General features: G+C 41.8%; 1 protein-coding gene across 1 annotated transcript; it reads right to left on the bottom strand.

Annotated features, from left to right (window-relative positions):
• Window positions 1–12,260: 12,260 nt before the first annotated feature.
• Window positions 12,261–13,226, bottom strand: LOC148130849 (endogenous retrovirus group K member 5 Gag polyprotein-like). Its single transcript, XM_087962578.1, has one exon. The coding sequence runs from the start codon at window positions 13,224–13,226 to the stop codon at window positions 12,261–12,263; it is 966 nt and encodes a 321-aa protein (XP_087818704.1).
• Between the last annotated feature and the right edge of the window lie 6,151 nt (window positions 13,227–19,377).

Genomic DNA, 19,377 nt, shown 5'->3' with positions numbered 1-19,377 from the left:
AGGTAGGCGCGAGGCGGGGCGAGGCGAGCAACAGAAAAGGCGGACAGCCGCAGCCCAAAAGTCCCACCCCGCCACCTCCTGCTGTTGCTGCCGCTGCTGCCACCGCTGCTGCTTCTGTCCCCGCCGCCGCCGCTGCCGCTGCTGCTTCTGCCCCGCCACCGCCGCTGCCGCTGCCACTTCTGCCCCCCGCCGCCACCGCTGCCACTGCTGCTTCTGCCCCCCACTGCCGCTGCTGCTTCTGCCCCACCGCCGCCGCTGCTGCTTCTGCCCCCTGCTGCCGCTGCTGCTTCTGCCCCCGCCACCGCCACCGCCGCTGCTGCTTCTGCCCCCCCACCGCCGCCGCCGCTGCTTCTGCCCCCGCCACCGCCGCTGCTGCTTCTGCCCCCCGCCGCCACCGCCGCTGCTGCTTCTGCCCCCCGCCGCCGCCGTCGCTGCTTCTGCCCCGCCGCCACCGCTGCTGCATTTGCAGGAGGAGAGGTAGGCCCGAGCGGGCGAGCTTTCTTCCCCCCCCCCCCACCATGCAAAATTTGGCCGGAAAATTATAAAATAAAAAATAAATAATTTTTAATAAATAATTAATAATAAATAATAAATAATAATTTTATTTTATTTTATTTTATTATTTTATTAATTTAATTAATTTAATTTAATTTAATTATTTAATTTAATTTAATTAATTATTTAATTTAATTATGTGCGGCCCAAACCAAATTTTCATCTTCTAATGTGGCCCAGGGAAGGTGAAAGGTTGGACACCCCTGGGCTAAGTCATCCGCAAAAGCTTGCAGTTTAAATTCTTCCTTTTTAATTTTCATTCCTTTTATGCTTTTATCATCTCTAATATTTCAACACTTCCAAAGTCAATACAAATAGCAAAGGAGATAGGGGACATCCTTGTCTTGTGCCTTTTCTTATATTAATAAAGTCTGTAAGTTTTCCCTCCGTCATTACCTTTGCTGTCTGCTTATTATATATGGCTTCTATTGCTTGAATAAATTTTCTAGAAAAACCCATCTGTTCCAATAGTAATAACATAAATCTCCAGTTCACATTATCAAATGCCTTTTGAGCATCTAGGAATATCAAAGCCATTTGCTTTTCAGGATGTGCCTCATAGTATTCCAAAGTATCCAGGATTACTCTCATATTGTCTCTAATTTGTCTCTTTGGCAGAAATCCATTTTGGTCTGGATGAATGAAATTATTTAGATATTTTTTAAGTCTTTCTGCTAAGATTGAAGCAAAGATTTTATAGTCCGCATTTAATAAAGAAATAGGTCTATAGTTCTTAATTTGCAGTGAATCAGCCTCTTCTTTTGGAATAAGTGTAATATAAGCCTTTGACCATGTTTTGGGTATCATCTTCTTTGACATAGCTTCATTCATAACTTCTAACAATGGAATGCTCAATGATTCTTGTAATGTTTTATAGAATTCTGCCGGAAGCCCATCTGGACCTGGTGCTTTCCCATTATTTTGTTTCTTAAGTGCTTCAGTTAATTCCATCATTGTTATATTGCTTTCTAGCATTTCTTCAGTCTCTTTAGATATCTTAGGTAGGTTAGCATTCTGTAGATACTGTTTGACTTTTTTCTCATCAATATTCTCTTGTTTATATAGTTGCCCATAAAAGTCTCGAATAATTTCCCTTTTCTCCTTATTACCATAACAAACTTGGCCTTGGTCATCTATTAACTGCAATATTTTTCTTGATTCTTTCTCCTTTCTCAATTTATATGCTAGCCATCTACCTGGTTTATTTGCATCTTCAAAATAATTATGTTTAGCATTTCTGATTTTCTGTGCCAGTTCTTCTTTCTCTATTAATTCCATTTTATGTTTAGTTATGTCCAATTTAAATTTAATATCCTTTTTCTGTGACATTTTCTGTAATTCTTTTTCAAGTCTTTTATACTCATCTTCCAAGGCTTTAGTGGCTTGCCTTTTCCTAATATTCTTTTTTCTTATATAATCTATTATCAAACCTCTAGCATATGCCTTCATTGTATCCCAAACATTCTGCACTGAAGTATCTTCTTTTTTATTTTCTCTAAAGAAAAAAGCCAGTTCTTTCTCCATCCATTGTGTAAAATCTTTTTCCTTTAAGATAGTATTGTTTAATGTCCATCTCGATCTTTTATTTTGTCCCTTCCATTTAATTGTCATTGGGCTATGATCTGCCCAAGTACTTGTTTCAATATTTTTTTCTTGAATATTAGATATTAATTCTGTTGAGATCCAAATCATATCCAATCTGGACCATGATAAATGTCTATTTGAATAGAAAGTGTATTGTTTAGTTTTAACATTTCTTTCTCTCCAAATGTCTTTTAAGATGAATTCATCTGTCATTTAAAAAAAGGATTTAGGGAGAATCTTTCTATTTTGCTTTGTTGTTGTTGCTATATAGTCCAGTTTATTGTCCACAATTCCATTAAAGTCTCCCATCATAATTATATTAGCATAGTCCAGTCCAGTTATTTTCATGTGTAGTTTTTTATAGAATTCTTCTTGTTTATCATTCGGAGCATAAATTGCAATCAAGAGTATTTTTCTATTGTTGTCCATTATTTCCACCATTAATACTCTTCCATCTTCATCAGTATAAATCAATTTTGCTGGGATAGCCTCTTTAATGTATAGAACCACTCCTCTTTTCTTACATTGAGTCAAAGAAGTAAATATTTTCCCTAATTTTGGCTGTACTAACAATTGTTCATGTTGTTTTTTAATATGTACTTCTTGTAGACAAATTATATCAAATTTTAATTTCCCTAATTTATGAAAAGTTTTCCTTCTTTTAACAGCTGAATTAAGTCCATTTATATTCATTGTAATCAATTTTTTCTCTTCCATGATTATATTTTATAGTTAGGTTTGGCAGCTCTCGTAGATCTTGGTTCACGTTGTTCTTTGATATCCACCTGTCCACCTACTGCGCCTTCTTCTTTTTCAGTCCCCAGTTGTTCCTCTTGAAACTCAATTAATGAGACCTCTTTCTCTGCCTCTTCTTCTCTCCTTCCAAAAAATTCTGCGTAGAAAAGTTCTGCTTTCTCAATTGAATCAATTCTATGTCTCTGTTCTTGCCACGTAAACATTAATCCTTCTGGAATCAGCCATCTATAATTCACCTCCTTTTTCAATAGCATTTTGGTCAGGAATCGATATTCTCTTCTCATCTCTCTCAATCTTCTGGGTATTTGTTTTAAAACCACGATCTCTTTGCCTTTGTATTTCAATGTCTTCTCTCTTACCGCTTGTAATATTTGTGTTTTGATGGATTTTTTGGTAAATCTGATATGGACTTCCCTTGGTAAGTTATTTCTCATCGCATATCTTGTAAAAACTTGGTATATCTCATCTACTCCATCCATCATCTTTTCCTCTGTAATTTCCAAAGCATCTGCCAAAATTTCTATCATTATCGCAGCCAAATTTTGTCCTTTTTCTTCTTCTATATTTTGAAATCTGAGATAGAATTCTGACCTCTCCATCTCCCACCTCAGCATCCCACTTTTATCTTGTTCAACCACTGTTAATCTGCTGTCAATGTTTCCAATCTTCTCCTCTCTTTGTTTACCTTCTTCTTCAATTTTTTGGAATCTCTCATCATACTTCACCATCATTTGTTGAATATTTTCCACTTTTTCATCGGTCTTCTCTATTCTTTGTTCAATAGTATCTTGGATTCCTTGCATAATCATCTGTAAGGTCACTTTTTCTTGTTCTTTATCTTGCTTCAACATTGTCTGAATTAAACGTTGTCCTCCAGATGGTGGGGAGGCAGAAGTAGAGGTAGAGACGCCAGAAGGTATAAGTTTCCTGCTCATTTTAGACGATTCAAGACCTTCAAATTCTTTTTAAATTTTAATTCAGCTGATAGAATAGCCAATTATAATCCAAAATGGAAAAAATCCAATAGTAAAAAGCCCAATGGGAAAAAGGAAAAAGGAAAAAGAAAATTCTTCAGGTTCTTCTAGACCAGGCTTGTCCAACCCGCGGCCCACGGGCCGCATGCGGCCCAGGTCGCCTCGTAATGCGGCCCAACGCCCACCCCAACCTTCATGAAAGATCCAGCAAGGAGGAGGAGGAGAGGCAGGCGCGGAGGCGGGCAAGGCGAGCAACAGAAAAGGCGGACAGCCGCAGCCCAAAAGTCCCGCCCGCCACCTCCTGCTGTTGCCGCTGCCGCCACCACTGCTGCTGCTTCTGCCCCCACCGCCGCCGCCGCCGTTGCTGCTTCCACCCCCGCCGCCACCGCTGCTGCATTTGCAGGAGGAGAGGTAGGCGCGAGGCGGGGCGAGGCGAGCAACAGAAAAGGCGGGCAGCCGCAGCCCAAAAGTCCCACCCCGCCACCTCCTGCTGTTGCTGCTGCTGCTGCCACCGCTGCTGCTTCTGTCCCCACCGCCGCCGCTGCCGCTGCTGCTTCTGCCCCCGCCACCGCCGCTGCCACTGCCACTTCTGCCCCCCGCCGCCGCCGCTGCCGCTGCTGCTTCTGCCCCCCACTGCCGCTGCTGCTTCTGCCCTCACCGCCGCCGCTGCTGCTTCTGCCCCCGCTGCCGCTGCTGCTTCTGCCCCGCCACCGCCACCGCCGCTGCTGCTTCTGCCCCCCACCGCCGCCGCCGCCGCTGCTTCTGCCCCGCCACCGCCGCTGCTGCTTCTGCCCCCGCTGCCACCGCCGCTGCTGCTTCTGCCCCCCCCGCCGCCGCCGCTGCTTCTGCCCCCGCCGCTGCCGCCACCGCTGCTGCATTTGCAGGAGGAGAGGTAGGCCCGAGGCGGGCGAGCTTTCTTTCCCCCCTCCCCCACCGTGCAAAATTTGGCCGGAAAATTATAAAATAAAAAATAAATAATTTTTAATAAATAATTAATAATAAATAATAAATAATAATTTTATTTTATTTTATTATTTTATTAATTTAATTAATTAATTTAATTTAATTTAATTATTTAATTTAATTTAATTAATTATTTAATTTAATTATGTGTGGCCCAAACCAAATTTTCATCTTCTAATGTGGCCCAGGGAAGGGGAAAGGTTGGACACCCCTGTTCTAGACCCTAATCCAATTATGAAGTAATCCACAATAAAAAATAAAAAATAGAAAGAAGAAAAAAGTCCAAAGATAATAATAATAAAAAAAGAACAAATAAAAGGAAAAAAAATCTTCAGGTTCTTCACACCTTAATCCAGTTAGGAAATCTCAATAATAAAAAAGAAAAACCAGAATAGTCCAAAAACATGGATGGAAAAAGCAAAAAATCCCAGTGGAGAGAAGGAAAATAAAAGAAAAATAAGAAAAGTTCTGAGGCTTTCCCTTTAAAATAAAAATATTACTAAAATTAAAGTTTACAGAGAAGCTGGAAAGGAGGGGTAACACAACTAAAAAAAGATAAGAAAACACACTGCACTTTGTTTAGTTGTCCAAGGCTCTTATTATGACTCTCTTCTCCACAAGCTTCAAAGCCAAGCCTCAAATATTAAGATGTTGATAGAAGTCCAGAAGAACACCTGTAATAATATTCTGCTGCACTCTTCCCTCTATCTTATCAAATTGAAATGTCCTTGAGAAGGACTCTTTCACAGTTCTCTCCAATTCAGATAAAATATTTTCAAGCCTCTAGTTGGCAGTGTTACAAAGTTTCTTAATTCACTCCCCACCCCCCTTAAAACATAGTTTAAGTTGAGAAAAAAGAAAAAATATATACATGTATATATATATATAAAAAAAAATAACCAAAGGGAGCCTCTAGCCTAAAAAAAAATTAAGAAATCAAGAGGAAGCATAAGAAAATAAATATATATATGAAAGAAAATTCAGTCCGGTTAACTGCAAAGTCCAGTAAAAAAAAAAGAAAAAGTAAGAGAAAAAGCAAGCCTCAATTTGACGTCTCTTTAAAAATCGCCGCTCATACAGTTTTGTCAAAAAATCTCACAGGTTTCTTCTCATATTCAGAGTGTCCTTTCAAGTCTCAGCAAATTAGTAAAAAAAAGAAAAGAAAACTCTCACCCAGCCGTATTAAAGCCATATTAAAGTAGGATCAATTAAAAAAACTGAATCAGGTAGATTGGTTTTTGCGGCTTTGCTCCGCATATGGAAGGCTTCTCACTGGGTGGTCGAATGCATCAAGAAAGACACCAACGCAAGTTCTATCTTGGGTGAGCTGCCCCGATCAGAGTTAGGGGAACTCTTTTTATTAAGAACATACAAAAGAGGTGAGCTCCATCCAATCATTATGTTACATGCGTAGGAATGTTAGTGGATGTATAGTATCTTCCAATCACAATGCCATGGTCAATTTAAACTAGCAAACCAACGCCTGCATTTCAGTTAACTGCCCTTGTGACGTGTTAATGGCCTTGTTCCTAGTACCTGCTTTCAGCCTACGTGAGACCTGGCATGTACTGGAACTATTGAGGTTGCTCACGTGAGGCTTGGCACACAATGGAATTGGCCCATTACAGCATCTCCTCTGTTTTAGTTTTATATGGAGGAAATTCTTCTGGATCTTCGTCACTACCCATGCAAAAACTTGTGCGAACGCACACATCAGGGTCTTCTGAGGGTATGACTTTGTACAGAGGTTCTTTTTCCCGAGAGGGAATTAACCTGTGCAATGGCGCGCTTTTCAGCTAATAAAGACAGACTATTGGAGATGGTACGAACAAATATTGGTAACACACATGGAAGAATAACGCATCCTGCAGCAATCATACCTATGAGAGCTACTATGGCTTGTAATCCTGGTAGTTTAGGGAACCAAGAACTAAAAATATTCTTAAAATCAATACCTTGCCATACTTGATTAGGATTGTAGGTTAATTGTCGCATCTCAGTTGTTAATTGTGCTACTACTTTGCCAACTTTGTCAATTTGAAGACAACAGTTCGTAAGATTGAACCTACCACATACCCCTCCTTCTTTGGCTAGTATGTAGTCTAAAGCTAAACAATTTTGGTAGACAGCTGTGCGTAATTTGTCCGTAGCAGTCGCTAGAGTGTTTAGAGCCTTGTCTATACGTTGACCTGCTAAATCTAAAACAGCTTGTAAACGAATAATTCTATTAATCATGTATATGGGGTTCTGTACCCCAGGACCCGTCTTGGGCCCAACTAGCAATGTTGTAGGTGCAGACTATTCTTTCTGAGGTCCAGGTGTCCCCTTCATATTCTGATTGACAGGGGAAACCTGCAAAGGCATTATCGGTGTTTCTTTTCCTGCGGGATAATGTATCATACACAGGGATGCCCAGTTCTTGCTTAATGGAGATCGGTAGGAGGAAAAAGGAAGGTCTTATCCACCCCAATACACATGACCCTTGCCAATCTGCAGGAAGGGACAGATAGGCTAGGTTACCACAAATCCAATACATGTTATTTGGAGCTGTCCAAATTTGGGAGGATGTTGTGTCATAGAGATAAGGTAGGAGGGAGGTGTTGAATTTGGCAGGTGTGGTGGTAGCATTGTCAGGTGCTGTCCAAGTCTGGTAGGAGTTATCCCATGTACCTAAGCAAAGGAGGTGTCCTACTGGAGTGGACCCATTTCGGGAAAAACAGTTTCTACCAATTAAGTTAGTGGTAATTGTCCAGATAAGTGGATCGGAAGCTATTCTAGCTGTTATGTTTCCTACAGAAGACATGTTATTAAACAGAGATGGCGAGGCTTCTAAGGCTTGCCATGGCCATTGTTCTCCTGTGGTGGTTCCCCCACAGACAAAACAATTGGTTACTGCAAGTGGTTTTGCAATTTTTTCTGCCATATCCATGAACAAGTTTTTTGCAATAATGCTGGTATCAGGGGCTTTTTCTAATTTCCTTAAATTATTATATACTGACCAGCCTAATGATGTTTCCTTGCCTTCATAAATTATTTCAGTTTTTATGGTAATGTAAGTATTTGGGTCTATTCCTGTGCCATCAATCCCTATACCATAAGTTTCCAAGGCAGGGTGTTGCCTGGAGATAGTGATTTCTACCTTATTGTCTGTGGTAGACCCTGATATTCATTTGAAATGTGACAGATGATTGCAACCTGAGTACCCTCCCCCGGTATAATCACAGACACAAGACCAACCCGAGCACTCAATGGAACCTCCACAAGGGGTCCATTGGTTGGGGTTCCCCATGGCCCAGTTAATGGGCGTATGACACAAGTATTTATGATTGTGGGCATACGTTGATTTCCAGTCATCCGACCCGCATGAATGTCCCCCTGGTTTAGAACAAGCAACACAAACATCAAAGATTAAAACAATTGGGTTAGTACCGTCCTTGAGCACGGTGGTGTGGTTTAGGTAATAAAGTTTTCCTTCCCCCTCAGGATCGGATCTGCCAGAGGTTCTTGGAAGTCCCGCCCATAAGGTGACGTTGAGACGTACAGCTGTCTTGGGATCGTAGCAAATAGTTTTTGAGTTCCTTTTGCATAGATGGTACATGGTCCCATTGTTTTGGCAAGTTTTTCCCGTAGGAAGGCACTTCTGCAGTTGTTGGGTATGGTAGATGAGAGTTAGTTGAGTGGAGCCTGCCTGCGTGGTTTTGGTCAGGCAGGGGGTGCAACCATCTGATGCGCTGGCAGAGTTCTGCGATCTCTTAATCCGATGTAGAAAAGGGGTGGCCTGAGCATAAATGTCAGGCTGACTTGCGAATTGTCTGTGATAATGACGAGGTGAACGGGGTCTAAGGACTGTCCAGGATTCATAAATGTTGCTTATGGAATCATAGAGGCGTCGACCGGAGCAATAATAGGTGGTGGCAGTGGGGCGAAGTATGAGGAGTGTAGTTCGAGGGGGATGTTCAAAAGTGTTGATCTGGAAGGAAGCATTGCTGGAGATGTGGGGCCACGGCTTAGGGAGCATTGACCATCTGAGGTAGGGGGGAAAGATGTCCCCAGATGCGGTGTAGGTCAGCAGGAGGGGAGTGCCTGGCGTGAAGTACGTCACATGAAATGGAATGGAGACCTTGGAGGCATGTGCGGCAAGAAGGAGGAAGAGGGTCGGCAAGGCAACGGGACGAATCATGTTGATATGTCTGCAGGTGGTGACTTTTCTACCTTGGGGTGGTATGGTCTGATGTGCCGTCCAGGAACCCACAGGACACGATCTGGAAGCTGGATGGCTGCGTAGCCACGACCCCAGGTGAGGAGAGCAGCAGGACCCTTCCAAGTAGGGTCTGGCAGTTGGCGGTAGTATACCTGTGGTTTGGGAGAATCAGGGGAGGGGAGGAAAAATGTCACTCCGCTGCTGTCATAGCAGGGGTGCCAGAGAGGTTGAGGAAGTTGAGTGTATAAAGACAGAGATTAAGGGTGTCTTGCATCGCCGGGAGGCCAAGGGTTCTTTTCCTTTGATCAAATGTCGTTCTAGCGCTATTTTTAGTGTTAAGTTGGTTCTCTCTACCAGGGCTTGTCCTTGACTATTATAAGGAATCCCAAATTTGTGGGTAATTTGCCACTTAGCGCAAAATTCTGACATAGCTGTGCTAGTGTATGCGGGACCATTATCTGTTTTTATTTCTTTCGGGCATCCCAACGATGCAAAGGTGCGAATGCAATGGTTGATGACATGTTTGGAGGCTTCTCCTCTTTGCGGAGTCGCCATTATAAACCCTGAATAAGTATCAATTGTAACATGCAGATACTTCCAGGGGGCAAATGAAGGAAACTGAGTAACGTCCATCTGCCATATTTCACAGGCTTTCAACCCGGGATTTACCCTAAGGGAATGGAATGGGCTTGTTGACTACAGGTGGGGCACTGCTGTCTAATGGCTGAGGCTTCGGCCATAGTGAGGTTGAAATGTTTCATGAGAGCTTTGGTGTTTTGATGGAAATAAGAATGGCTCTCCCAAGGAGTCAATGTGTGTGATGTCATGATGCCTGCAGCCGCTTGATCAGCCATATTATTGCCTTCCTGGAGGATTCCTGGGAAAGGTTGGTGGCTGCGGATGTGTGCTACAAAGAAAGGGTGTTGACGCTGTGCAACAAGGTGTTGTAATGTAACAAAAAGAGAGAGGAGGTTTTTATCAATAGCAGGAGAGAGGTAAGAATCGTGGATAGTAGAGACTATTTGGGTAACATATAGGCTGTCTAAAATCAAGTTGATGGGTTCGTTAAAATTCTGGAAGACTAATATGGTTGCAGCAAGCTCAGCCCTTTGTGGTGATGTTTGCACAGGGTGGTTTTAGTGTGCCACACCCCATTCCTTTGCCAAGCGCATGCCCCTCGTTCCCTACTGCCATCAGCAAAAATAGTCAAGGCGTTGACCAGAGGCCTTTTGCTGATGGGAGAGGAGAAAGAAATGGTTATTGTCCGAATGATTTGAAAACGTGGATCAGCGGGCGGGTGGCAGGAAGCTAGTCCAGGCCAGTCAGCTAAGGCAAACTGGATTTCTTGGGAGTTCTGGAATAGAGGTTCCCATATTTGCAGTGAAAAAGGGATGAAAAGTGTGGAGACATCTATTCCCATAAGTAATTTTGCACGACTCCTACCTTTTATGATCAATTGAGCCAATTGAGCTGATTTGGAAGTGATGGAGCATCGTGGTGTGTGGGAAAGATGGATCCACTCTATGATGTGGAGTTTTTGGTCCTTTTGAGTTACTGCCGCAGTCATAAGCCTCGGGGTGGCCAAAATGACCATATCTAAAGGAGTATTGGCAGCAGCTCTGTCTACCCATATTTTTCGGATATTCCCTTCTATGAGAGTTATTGCTTGAAGCTGAGGTTGCTGCAAGGATATTATGTCAGCAGGCTTTTTCCCCCAGGTAAGGGCCTCAAACAATGGAGAAAGAATATCAGTGGTTAAAGACAGGAAAGGTCAGGCCCAGTTAATGGTACCCAGATATTGCTGAAGTTGAACCAAGGTGGGTTGAGAAGACAGAGACAGAGAGGGAAGTGAAGGATAGGCAGTAGCAGAAAGCATTCTATAGCCCAGATATGCATATGGAGTTAGTACTTGCACCTTTTCAGGTGCTATGTACAAACCTCCTTCTGCAAGAATGGCTTTCAGGAAGGAGAATGAAGTGAACACCGTACCCGGTGGCCCAGGAGCTGCAACAAGGATATCGTCCATGTAGTGATACACCAGAAATTGTGGAAAAGCTGAACGATAGGGTAGCAAGACATTATTGACATAGTGTTGACACATGGTGGGACTATTAAGCATGCCTTGAGGTAGGACTTTCCACTGAAAGCGGGAGGAGGGAGAGGAGTTGTTTAAGCGAGGTAGTGTAAAAGCGAATAAGGCACGATCTTGTTTATGCAGAGGGATAGAAAAAAAACAGTCTTTTAAATCAATGACCATTAAATCAAATTTCTCAGGGATGATGTTGGGATTTGGCAGACCACATTGTAATGCCCCCATTGGTTTTATAATCGCATTCACGGCTCTCAAATAACATAATAGCCTGAATTTTGCTGACTTTTTCTTTATAACAAATATGGGGGTGTTATATGGACTGACAGATGGTTCAACGTGCCCTTTGACAATTTGGTCCTGAACAAGTGAGTGCAGGGCCTCTAGTTTGTCTATAGTGAGGGGCCATTGATCTACCCACATAGGTTCTGTGGTTTTTAATTGCAGCCGTAGTGGATTTCTAGCAAAAGATTCCATTAATCAATAATGAGTCTTGCATTAAGTTGAGACATAAGATCACGGCCCCACAGGTTAGTATGCAGTGGAAGGACCAAAGGTTGGAGGTAGGCAGTTTGAGAAATATCAGAAGAACTCACCGGTAGCCAGTGTTTGCTACGGTGGGCGTGCTGAACTCCTCCCACTCCCCGAACAGCTGGGGCAGTTTCCAAAGGCCAATCGTCCAGCCACTCAGCTGTTCGGATGACACTTACATCAGCTCCAGTATCTAAGAGACTCAAGAAGACTTTGTTATGGATTGTAAATTGTAACACAGGCCTGGCTTGTTCTACTGTCTGATGGACAGTAAATGCCCATGCATCAGCTGTTTTAACAGGTACTGGAATAGCGGTTGCTACTAATTCTCCCTTGCTAAATTTTGTGGGAGTATTTCCAATTACTGCCATGGCTACTGAGGAAAAGTCGTCGGAGTCTCTCAAAAACGGAGAAGCGATGATTCCCCTTGCCATGAGGTCTCGGATGGGATAGATTATGAGGGGTGTCATGGCAGGGGGGATCATTTTCAGGCACGTGGGGAGAAAGTAAACAGTGCCTGGGATGTCAATTTCCATATCTTCGGAGGCAATTAGGTGGAAAGATATGGAGTCAGCCTTTGGAGTGGGGCTGGCTGATCGCCCCTCCTCTAGTTTCCCTGTGGCTGAGAATTGTTGCTGTGACACTGATTTGCCCAGTGGTACCCTTTCTTGCACCTGGGGCATATCGTCTTAGGCTTGGTGTTGTTTTGTGTATTGTCTCTGGTTCTGCATTGTGCCTTAAAATGGCCAGGTTTCCCACAATTGAAGCAGTTTCCGGCCGGCCTGTTCTGAGAGTTTGCTTGCTGCAAAGCCATAGCCAGATGCTCCATATTGTAGGAGACAGTCCCCACGATTCTGCAAGCCTTTAGATAGTCCGAGAGGGAAAAAACCCCTCGGGCAGATAGAGGCTGCAGAATCCTTTTGCAATCCTCATTAGCATTTTCAACAGCCAGTTTTAACAGAAGCTCTCTACGGGCTTCTTCATTAGAGATTTGCCTATGAATGGCTTTCTGAAGCTCCTCTATGAACTCGGCATAAAGCTGATTTGAGCCTTGAATAATTTTTGAAAAAGATCCTACGATGCCAGAGGTAGGATCATCAACTTTGTCAAGGGCTTTGATTGCTATGATACTGACAAAGGTAAGGGTACGTTGTGGGAGTGTCGCCTGAGCTGCTAAGTCCATAAATTGACCCATACCACAAATTTGATCCGCTCTCGCGACCACACCATGATCGCGGGCAAATTTTTCAGCTTCGGCGCGAAAGTCTGACTCCCAAACAACGTACTGTGGTCCTGTCAGTATCATGCGAAAAAGATCCTTCCAATCTTGGGGTAACATGAAAAAGGAGGTGCTGATGGTGTTAATGAAGCCTCTGACATATGGTGCCTGGATGCCGTACATGGCCACGGCTTGTTTTAAATCTCTAATTAATTTCATGGATAAAGGTTCAAGTCTAGGCACCATATTTCCAGCTCCATCCCCTACATATTCAACGGGACAGAGAGAGAGCTCCTCTAGAGTAAGAGAGCCTTCTCTGCATCCCTGCACCATGGCTTGTGCGAATGCTCCCATGGGTGTCTGATCCCTCGCTGGATTTGAGTTAGGAGAACTCATGGGTTCAGGAGCAGTGGGGGGGAGCTTCTAACGGGAAAGCATCCTTAGTCTTGGTTTCAGTTGTGTAAGGAGGAGGAGGATCCTCCTCAGGGGAGGGGGCCTTGGTCAGCGCTGAGCCATGGATTGTTAAGCATTCCATGACTGTCCTCCACGTGGTCAGAATTTTTGGTGGAGCCCTGGGATTGCTATGAAAATAGTCACCCAAACGTTGCCATGTGAAAACTTTCAAGGACCCTTTATCCGGATAAGCCGGGCATTGCATGTAAATGTAAGTCAAAAGGGTAATAAGGTCCTTCTTAGTTGGAATCAGGAGCGTTTTGCCCTGATTCCCAAGAATACGAATTGAACTCTTCGTTAATTCTCCTAATTCCTGCAAATGTGCTATCTGCTCTTTGGAGAATTTTCCGCCCATACTCACCTGAAGGGAGGATGTCTTCTTTGCTGAAGATTCCTGGGGAGGGATCCGTGACACGGAGACGGCGTCCCTGGGTTGCAACTGGCTCGTCCGGCCAGGTAAGATAAGCAGTCGAAGAGAGACGCACCCGTTTCCTTTAGCGGATCACGTCGGGGTCACCAATTGCGGCTTTGCTCCGCATATGGAAGGCTTCTCACTGGGTGGTCGAATGCATCAAGAAAGACACCAACGCAAATTCTATCTTGGGTGAGCTGCCCCGATCAGAGTTAGGGGAACTCTTTTTATTAAGAACATACAAAAGAGGTGAGCTCCATCCAATCATTATGTTACATGCGTAGGAATGTTAGTGGATGTATAGTATCTTCCAATCACAATGCCATGGTCAATTTAAACTAGCAAACCAACGCCTGCATTTCAGTTAACTGCCCTTGTGACGTGTTAATGGCCTTGTTCCTAGTACCTGCTTTCAGCCTACGTGAGACCTGGCATGTACTGGAACTATTGAGGTTGCTCACGTGAGGCTTGGCACACAATGGAATTGGCCCATTACAGCAGGTTTTTAAAGTTGTATTGTAATCCTTTGGTTTGTAATAAAAAAGTCTGGTTTGATTTAAAAAATCATTGTATTGATCAAAACAAATTAACATATTAATTTGAGGTGATTCATTGAGTTGGCATATTAGATAACCAAATCTTTATCAAACTAATAGAACAGATTGCACCATATTATTTATGATCCATTATCCACAAAATAGAAGGGAAGCATAGTCACCAAAATGTGTTCAAACAAATGGTGAGTCATTGAGACCTTTGTATAAAACTGAGATTCAATAGTGCACTCTTTTTTTTTTTCAAGCCATCCCAATCATTTATCAACAATATATATTATAGAATTGCATATCTTGACTTGGGAACTTAACAACCAGCCAATGATATGCTATCTGGAAAAGTACTATACTCTTGAAGTCATTTTCTATCAATTGGTTGTAAAATTCTCAAATTAGTTTGATTGTATGGTATCATAGTTATTGTGCTTGATAGATGGAGATATAAGTCAGTATTTCTGAAAACTTTCTGTACACATTTTTTTTAAGATGGAAGCCCTTTTATTCAGGCCCAGATGTGTTAGATAAGAGTAATATATTATGTGCCATTAATATATTCAGTTATGAGAGAGAAGAGAGACAATTTAGGCATTTACATTTTTTATATAAAGAGCTAAACTTTGTAATTTAAAAGACAAATTCAGTTTTTTTATTCAAAACAACAATACATAATAAGCAAGCAGAAATTAATGCTTTGTTCATGTAATTGTACTGTCAATGCTTACTATGACATATACTACTGAAGTTAGGTAGATGAATGTTTTGTGGCTCTGTGATTGTAAACAGCGACAAAACACACATTTGTTTATTTAAGCAGCAATTCCTTTCATGGTAATAACATACCACTCAGAGTTGTTGAGAACAATATACATAAAACAAAGTGCCAAATTAGCCTGTAAGTGCTGAAACACCCCTTTTCTTGCCTTTATCAACTTGGTTTCCACCATATTTAAGACACAAAAAAAAGATTTATCTGGGCATGGCAGGATTGCCTTGGAGCACTAAAGATTTTTGTGACCATTTCAAATATACCTGGAAACAAAGCATTTATCACCGCAATGCCTACAATATGATCCTACAAGGAAACTTGAACCACTGTTCTTGGAGCTGCATTTAGAACTAATTTCAGTTTCTAAACACCTTAAAACAGTATTTCTCAACCTCAGTAACTTTAGGATGTGTGGACTTCAATTCCTAGAATTACCCAGCATGCATGCTTGCCAGGGAATTCTAGGAGTTGAAGTCCACACATTTTAAAGTTCTTGAGGTTGAGAAACATTGCTCTAATGCACGGGTGTCAAAGTCCCTGTGTCACTTTGCTGTCACATGACGTTTGCAATGTTTTTCCCCTCTGCAGAGATGGGGTGGGCATGGCCTATGTGTGATGCATCTGGCCCATGGAATGCCAGTTTGACACCCCTGTTCTAATGGATAAAAAGTATAACAGAATAATACCGTGTTTCTCATATAATAAGGCTGGGTCTTATTTTTTTCTGAGCCCCGAAAAAATGGCTAGGCCGTCTTTTTGGGGGGGACTTAATTCCCCCCCCCCACTTGCATCTTTGGGCGGGCGGCGACGGCTTGGATGTTGACCTTGGAGTTGGTGGGGCACTTCGTATCGGGGTCAACGCAGGCAGCACCATATCCGGGTGTGCAACAAAAGTACTTCCTAACAGCAAGCCCCCCCACCATTCGCCCCAGTTCGCATGTTTTAATATAGGCCTTAATTTGGGGGGAGGGGCTTAATTTCATTTCATGCCTATAAAACATGCTGGGACTTCCTATTGGGGGAGGCCGTATTGTTGGAGAAACAGGGTAGGATAACAGAGTTGGAAGGGACCTTGGAGTCTCAGGCAGTAAACCTCTATATTATTTCAGACAAATGATTGTCCATTCTCTTCTTAAAAAAATGCAACCACAACTTCTGGAGGAAAGCCATTCCATTGATTAATTGTCCTGTCAAGAAATTTTGTCCTTAATTCTGGGTTAGTTCTCTCCTTGATTAGTTTCCATCCATTGCTTTTTGTCCTGCCTTCAGGTGCTTTGGAGAAAAGCTTGACTTCCTCTTCTTTGTGGCAGCCCCTGAGATATTGGAACACTGCTATCATGTCACCCCTAGTCCTTCTTTTCATTAAACCAGACATATCCAATTCCAGCAACCATTCTTTATATGCTTTAGCCTCCAGTCCCCTAATCATCTTTGTTACTCTTCACTGCACTCTTTCTAGAGTCTCAACTTCTTTTTTTATATTGTGGCTACCAAAACTGGTTGCAATAGTTCAAGTATGATCTAACCAAGGCATTATAAACATACAAGTTCATCATATTTCTGATTCATTGCATACTGATGGCAATATCATTGTTGATCATGATGTCACTGCTAAAGGACATAGATGATCACTGTCTAGCAGTCTCTATAGTTTTTATTCTTATATTTCAGACTATGCTTCTGTGAACCTTATTTATTTTTCTCTTTCAAAGTTCATATTTTTTCTTTGTATTCTTTGAATGTATTTTTTAACAATAATGTGTAAGGAAAAAGAACAGGAAATTGCATGTTTTTTCCCCTATATTAGTAGAATACTTTATTTTTTCTTATTGGACATCACCAAAGGATGTGTTCAAGGTTAATTTAATGCTTATGCTTCATATTAAAAGCAAAGTTATTTATTTTTTAAGGAGAAAATTTAATTATTCTTATGTATCCTATCTATCCTCTGACCCTTAAAGATCATTGGTAAGTGCTGAATATATTATAACATTCAAAGACTTTAAGATTGCCACAACATAAATTTTATTATGTAGTGCTTTTGGAGAAAGATAGACAAGAGTAAAAAAGTATTACTCATCATTATAAACTAATTAAGCAAAGTATTAATTAGCTATTCAGGACATAAATACATTTTTATAAACAGATTCCTAACTAACTTATTAACTAACATTTTAACGATTCTGTTCAAAAGAGATACTACAGTTCTACATGAATTGAACATGAGCCAGAGAATTATTTTACTATATTTATCACAGAGCAGATTTTTCACATCTTTCACTTAAAGGAAGTGTCACTATAATTAAGTATATGATATTGGAGAAGGTTACCAGCTCTGATGATTTTCCAGTTGATTAGTATTTTAAAAAACACATACCAATGGATTTTCACTTCCTGTTTTACAGAGGGGAACCTTTTTAAAAATAAATTTCTGCCTTTTAATGTTAATGAGACTCATGCTACAGTTATTTCTGAACTGAGTAAAAATTCTATTGTATTCTAATGATAGGCATATTTCTTTGACAAATGGAGATGCTAAGATGTTACCCCAATACCACAAATTAGCTGGTGTTTCTCAAAATATCATGCTTTCAATCAAGTAATCCTTGACTGACAATAGTAATGCCCATTTTGGTCATAAGCTGGGAGGATGTTAATTGAAACTTGTTAAATGAAAGAGCTCTCATCCTGGATGGCCACAAAGCATACATTAAACAAATGTAGGGGGTAAATGCAGAGGCCATTAAATGTGCTTGGGGTGCCTCAGGGATCCCTGCCTTGGGCCTCCCAGGGCCCCCCTTACCCTAAGACACCTCAGTGCTCTGCTTTCTTTCCTTGGGAGCTCCACAGCCATCTCCACTCCTCACAATGCCTTGCTTACCTTCTGGAGATCTACAAAACTCAATACTGTCCTTTGTTCTTACTGGGCAATGTGGAACAGCCATTTGCAAACAGACCTTGGCAAAGCAACATTTCCCCCATTTTCTGCCTTTCTGCATGGCCGCTTTAACTCAAAACAGGATAATGAGCTACAGTTTGTGCTTTGTAGTTTCTATATTTCCTGGTTTAAGAAAAAAGTTTTAAAAGTAAGGGGGAGAAACAGAAGCTGGTGGAGTGAGATGGAGAACAGACAATGAAAGGTTAAGTCAGAGGTCTCCAAACTTGGCAACTTTAAGCCTTGTGGACTTTAAGACTTGTGCAGAGCTGGCTGAGGGATTCTGGAAGTTGAAGTCCACAAGTCTTACAGTTGCCAAGTTTGGGGGCCCCTGAGTTAAGTGTTAAATGTGTGATACAGGGGGAGCTGCTTTGCCTTATTTGAATCCTGACCTGGAAGGCAAAGCTGCTCTTCCCCCTCCCTCTGCATTGCCCTTTTAACAGGGGGGCAAAGCAGGCCCTGTGCCTTTGGAGACCCAGCAGGGCATGGATGGGTGGGAGCAGAGTTGGTATTCAGCAGGTTCTGACCAGTTCTGGAGAACCGGTAGTAGAAATTTTGAGTAGTTCGGAAAACTGGCAAGTACCACCTGTGACTAGAGATTTTACAGTATCCTTCCCCTGCCATGCCCACAAAGCCATGCCACAGAACCGGTAGTAAAAAAAATTGAATCCCACCAATGGGTGGGAGAGATAGGTGGGCAAGCTCCAGCATCTTTGCAATGTTATGAAGCCACCTGGTCATTCGTAAGTGGATTGGATAACTGTTGTAAAATTCTTATCTGTGAATTGTGGTCATGCATGGCTTTTGGAAGGTCTGTTGTAACTTTGAATGGTCACTATATGATTACCTCAAGAATTATCTGTATAAGGGGCCATCAAGCTTCTGAAATATCAGGTATTTCACTGATATTCTTGCTTTATTTTCTTTAAATCCTAAAATGACACTTCTGTTGCCATCTAGAGGCAGACAAATAAAACTGGTTTCCAAGATAAGTTGCATATTGCATGAAATTAAATAGACTAACATCGTTAATAGTTGATACAAACAAATCCAATTAAAACTTATATTCCTTCTCTCTTTAGATAGCTATTATATTCTAGCTTGAAGTAGCTTCACACATTCTGCAAAGAATGAAACAATTCAAAAAATTGCCTCACAACACAGATGTGCTTATAGTAACTAGATTTAAGATTTAAATACTTGCCTTTATCGTAAAGTAACCATTTAAAAGAAAATGGAATTTTAGAAATGAGGTATAAATGCTGGTGAAAAGAAAATGATCACCACTGTAATCTCTCTCTCCTTCTCTGCATTGCTATAAAAGCTATAAAAGATTCAAAACTCATATCATCTTTACATCTGGTGGCCAAAAATCATTTTATCAT

Source organism: Notechis scutatus, chromosome 4 (genome assembly GCF_049901735.1).
Source record: "Notechis scutatus isolate UNSWTSFEM ecotype Mainland chromosome 4, rNotScu1.2, whole genome shotgun sequence".
In the NCBI taxonomy this organism is placed as follows: Eukaryota; Metazoa; Chordata; class Lepidosauria; order Squamata; family Elapidae; genus Notechis; species Notechis scutatus.
Note: the sequence above shows the minus strand (reverse complement) of the source record. Positions and strands in the feature narration are given on the sequence as shown.

Coding starts and splice junctions, on each gene's coding strand:
- LOC148130849 (XM_087962578.1), bottom strand. CDS start 13,226: ATGGGAGCATTCGCACAAGCCATGGTGCAGGGATGCAGAGAAGGCTCT.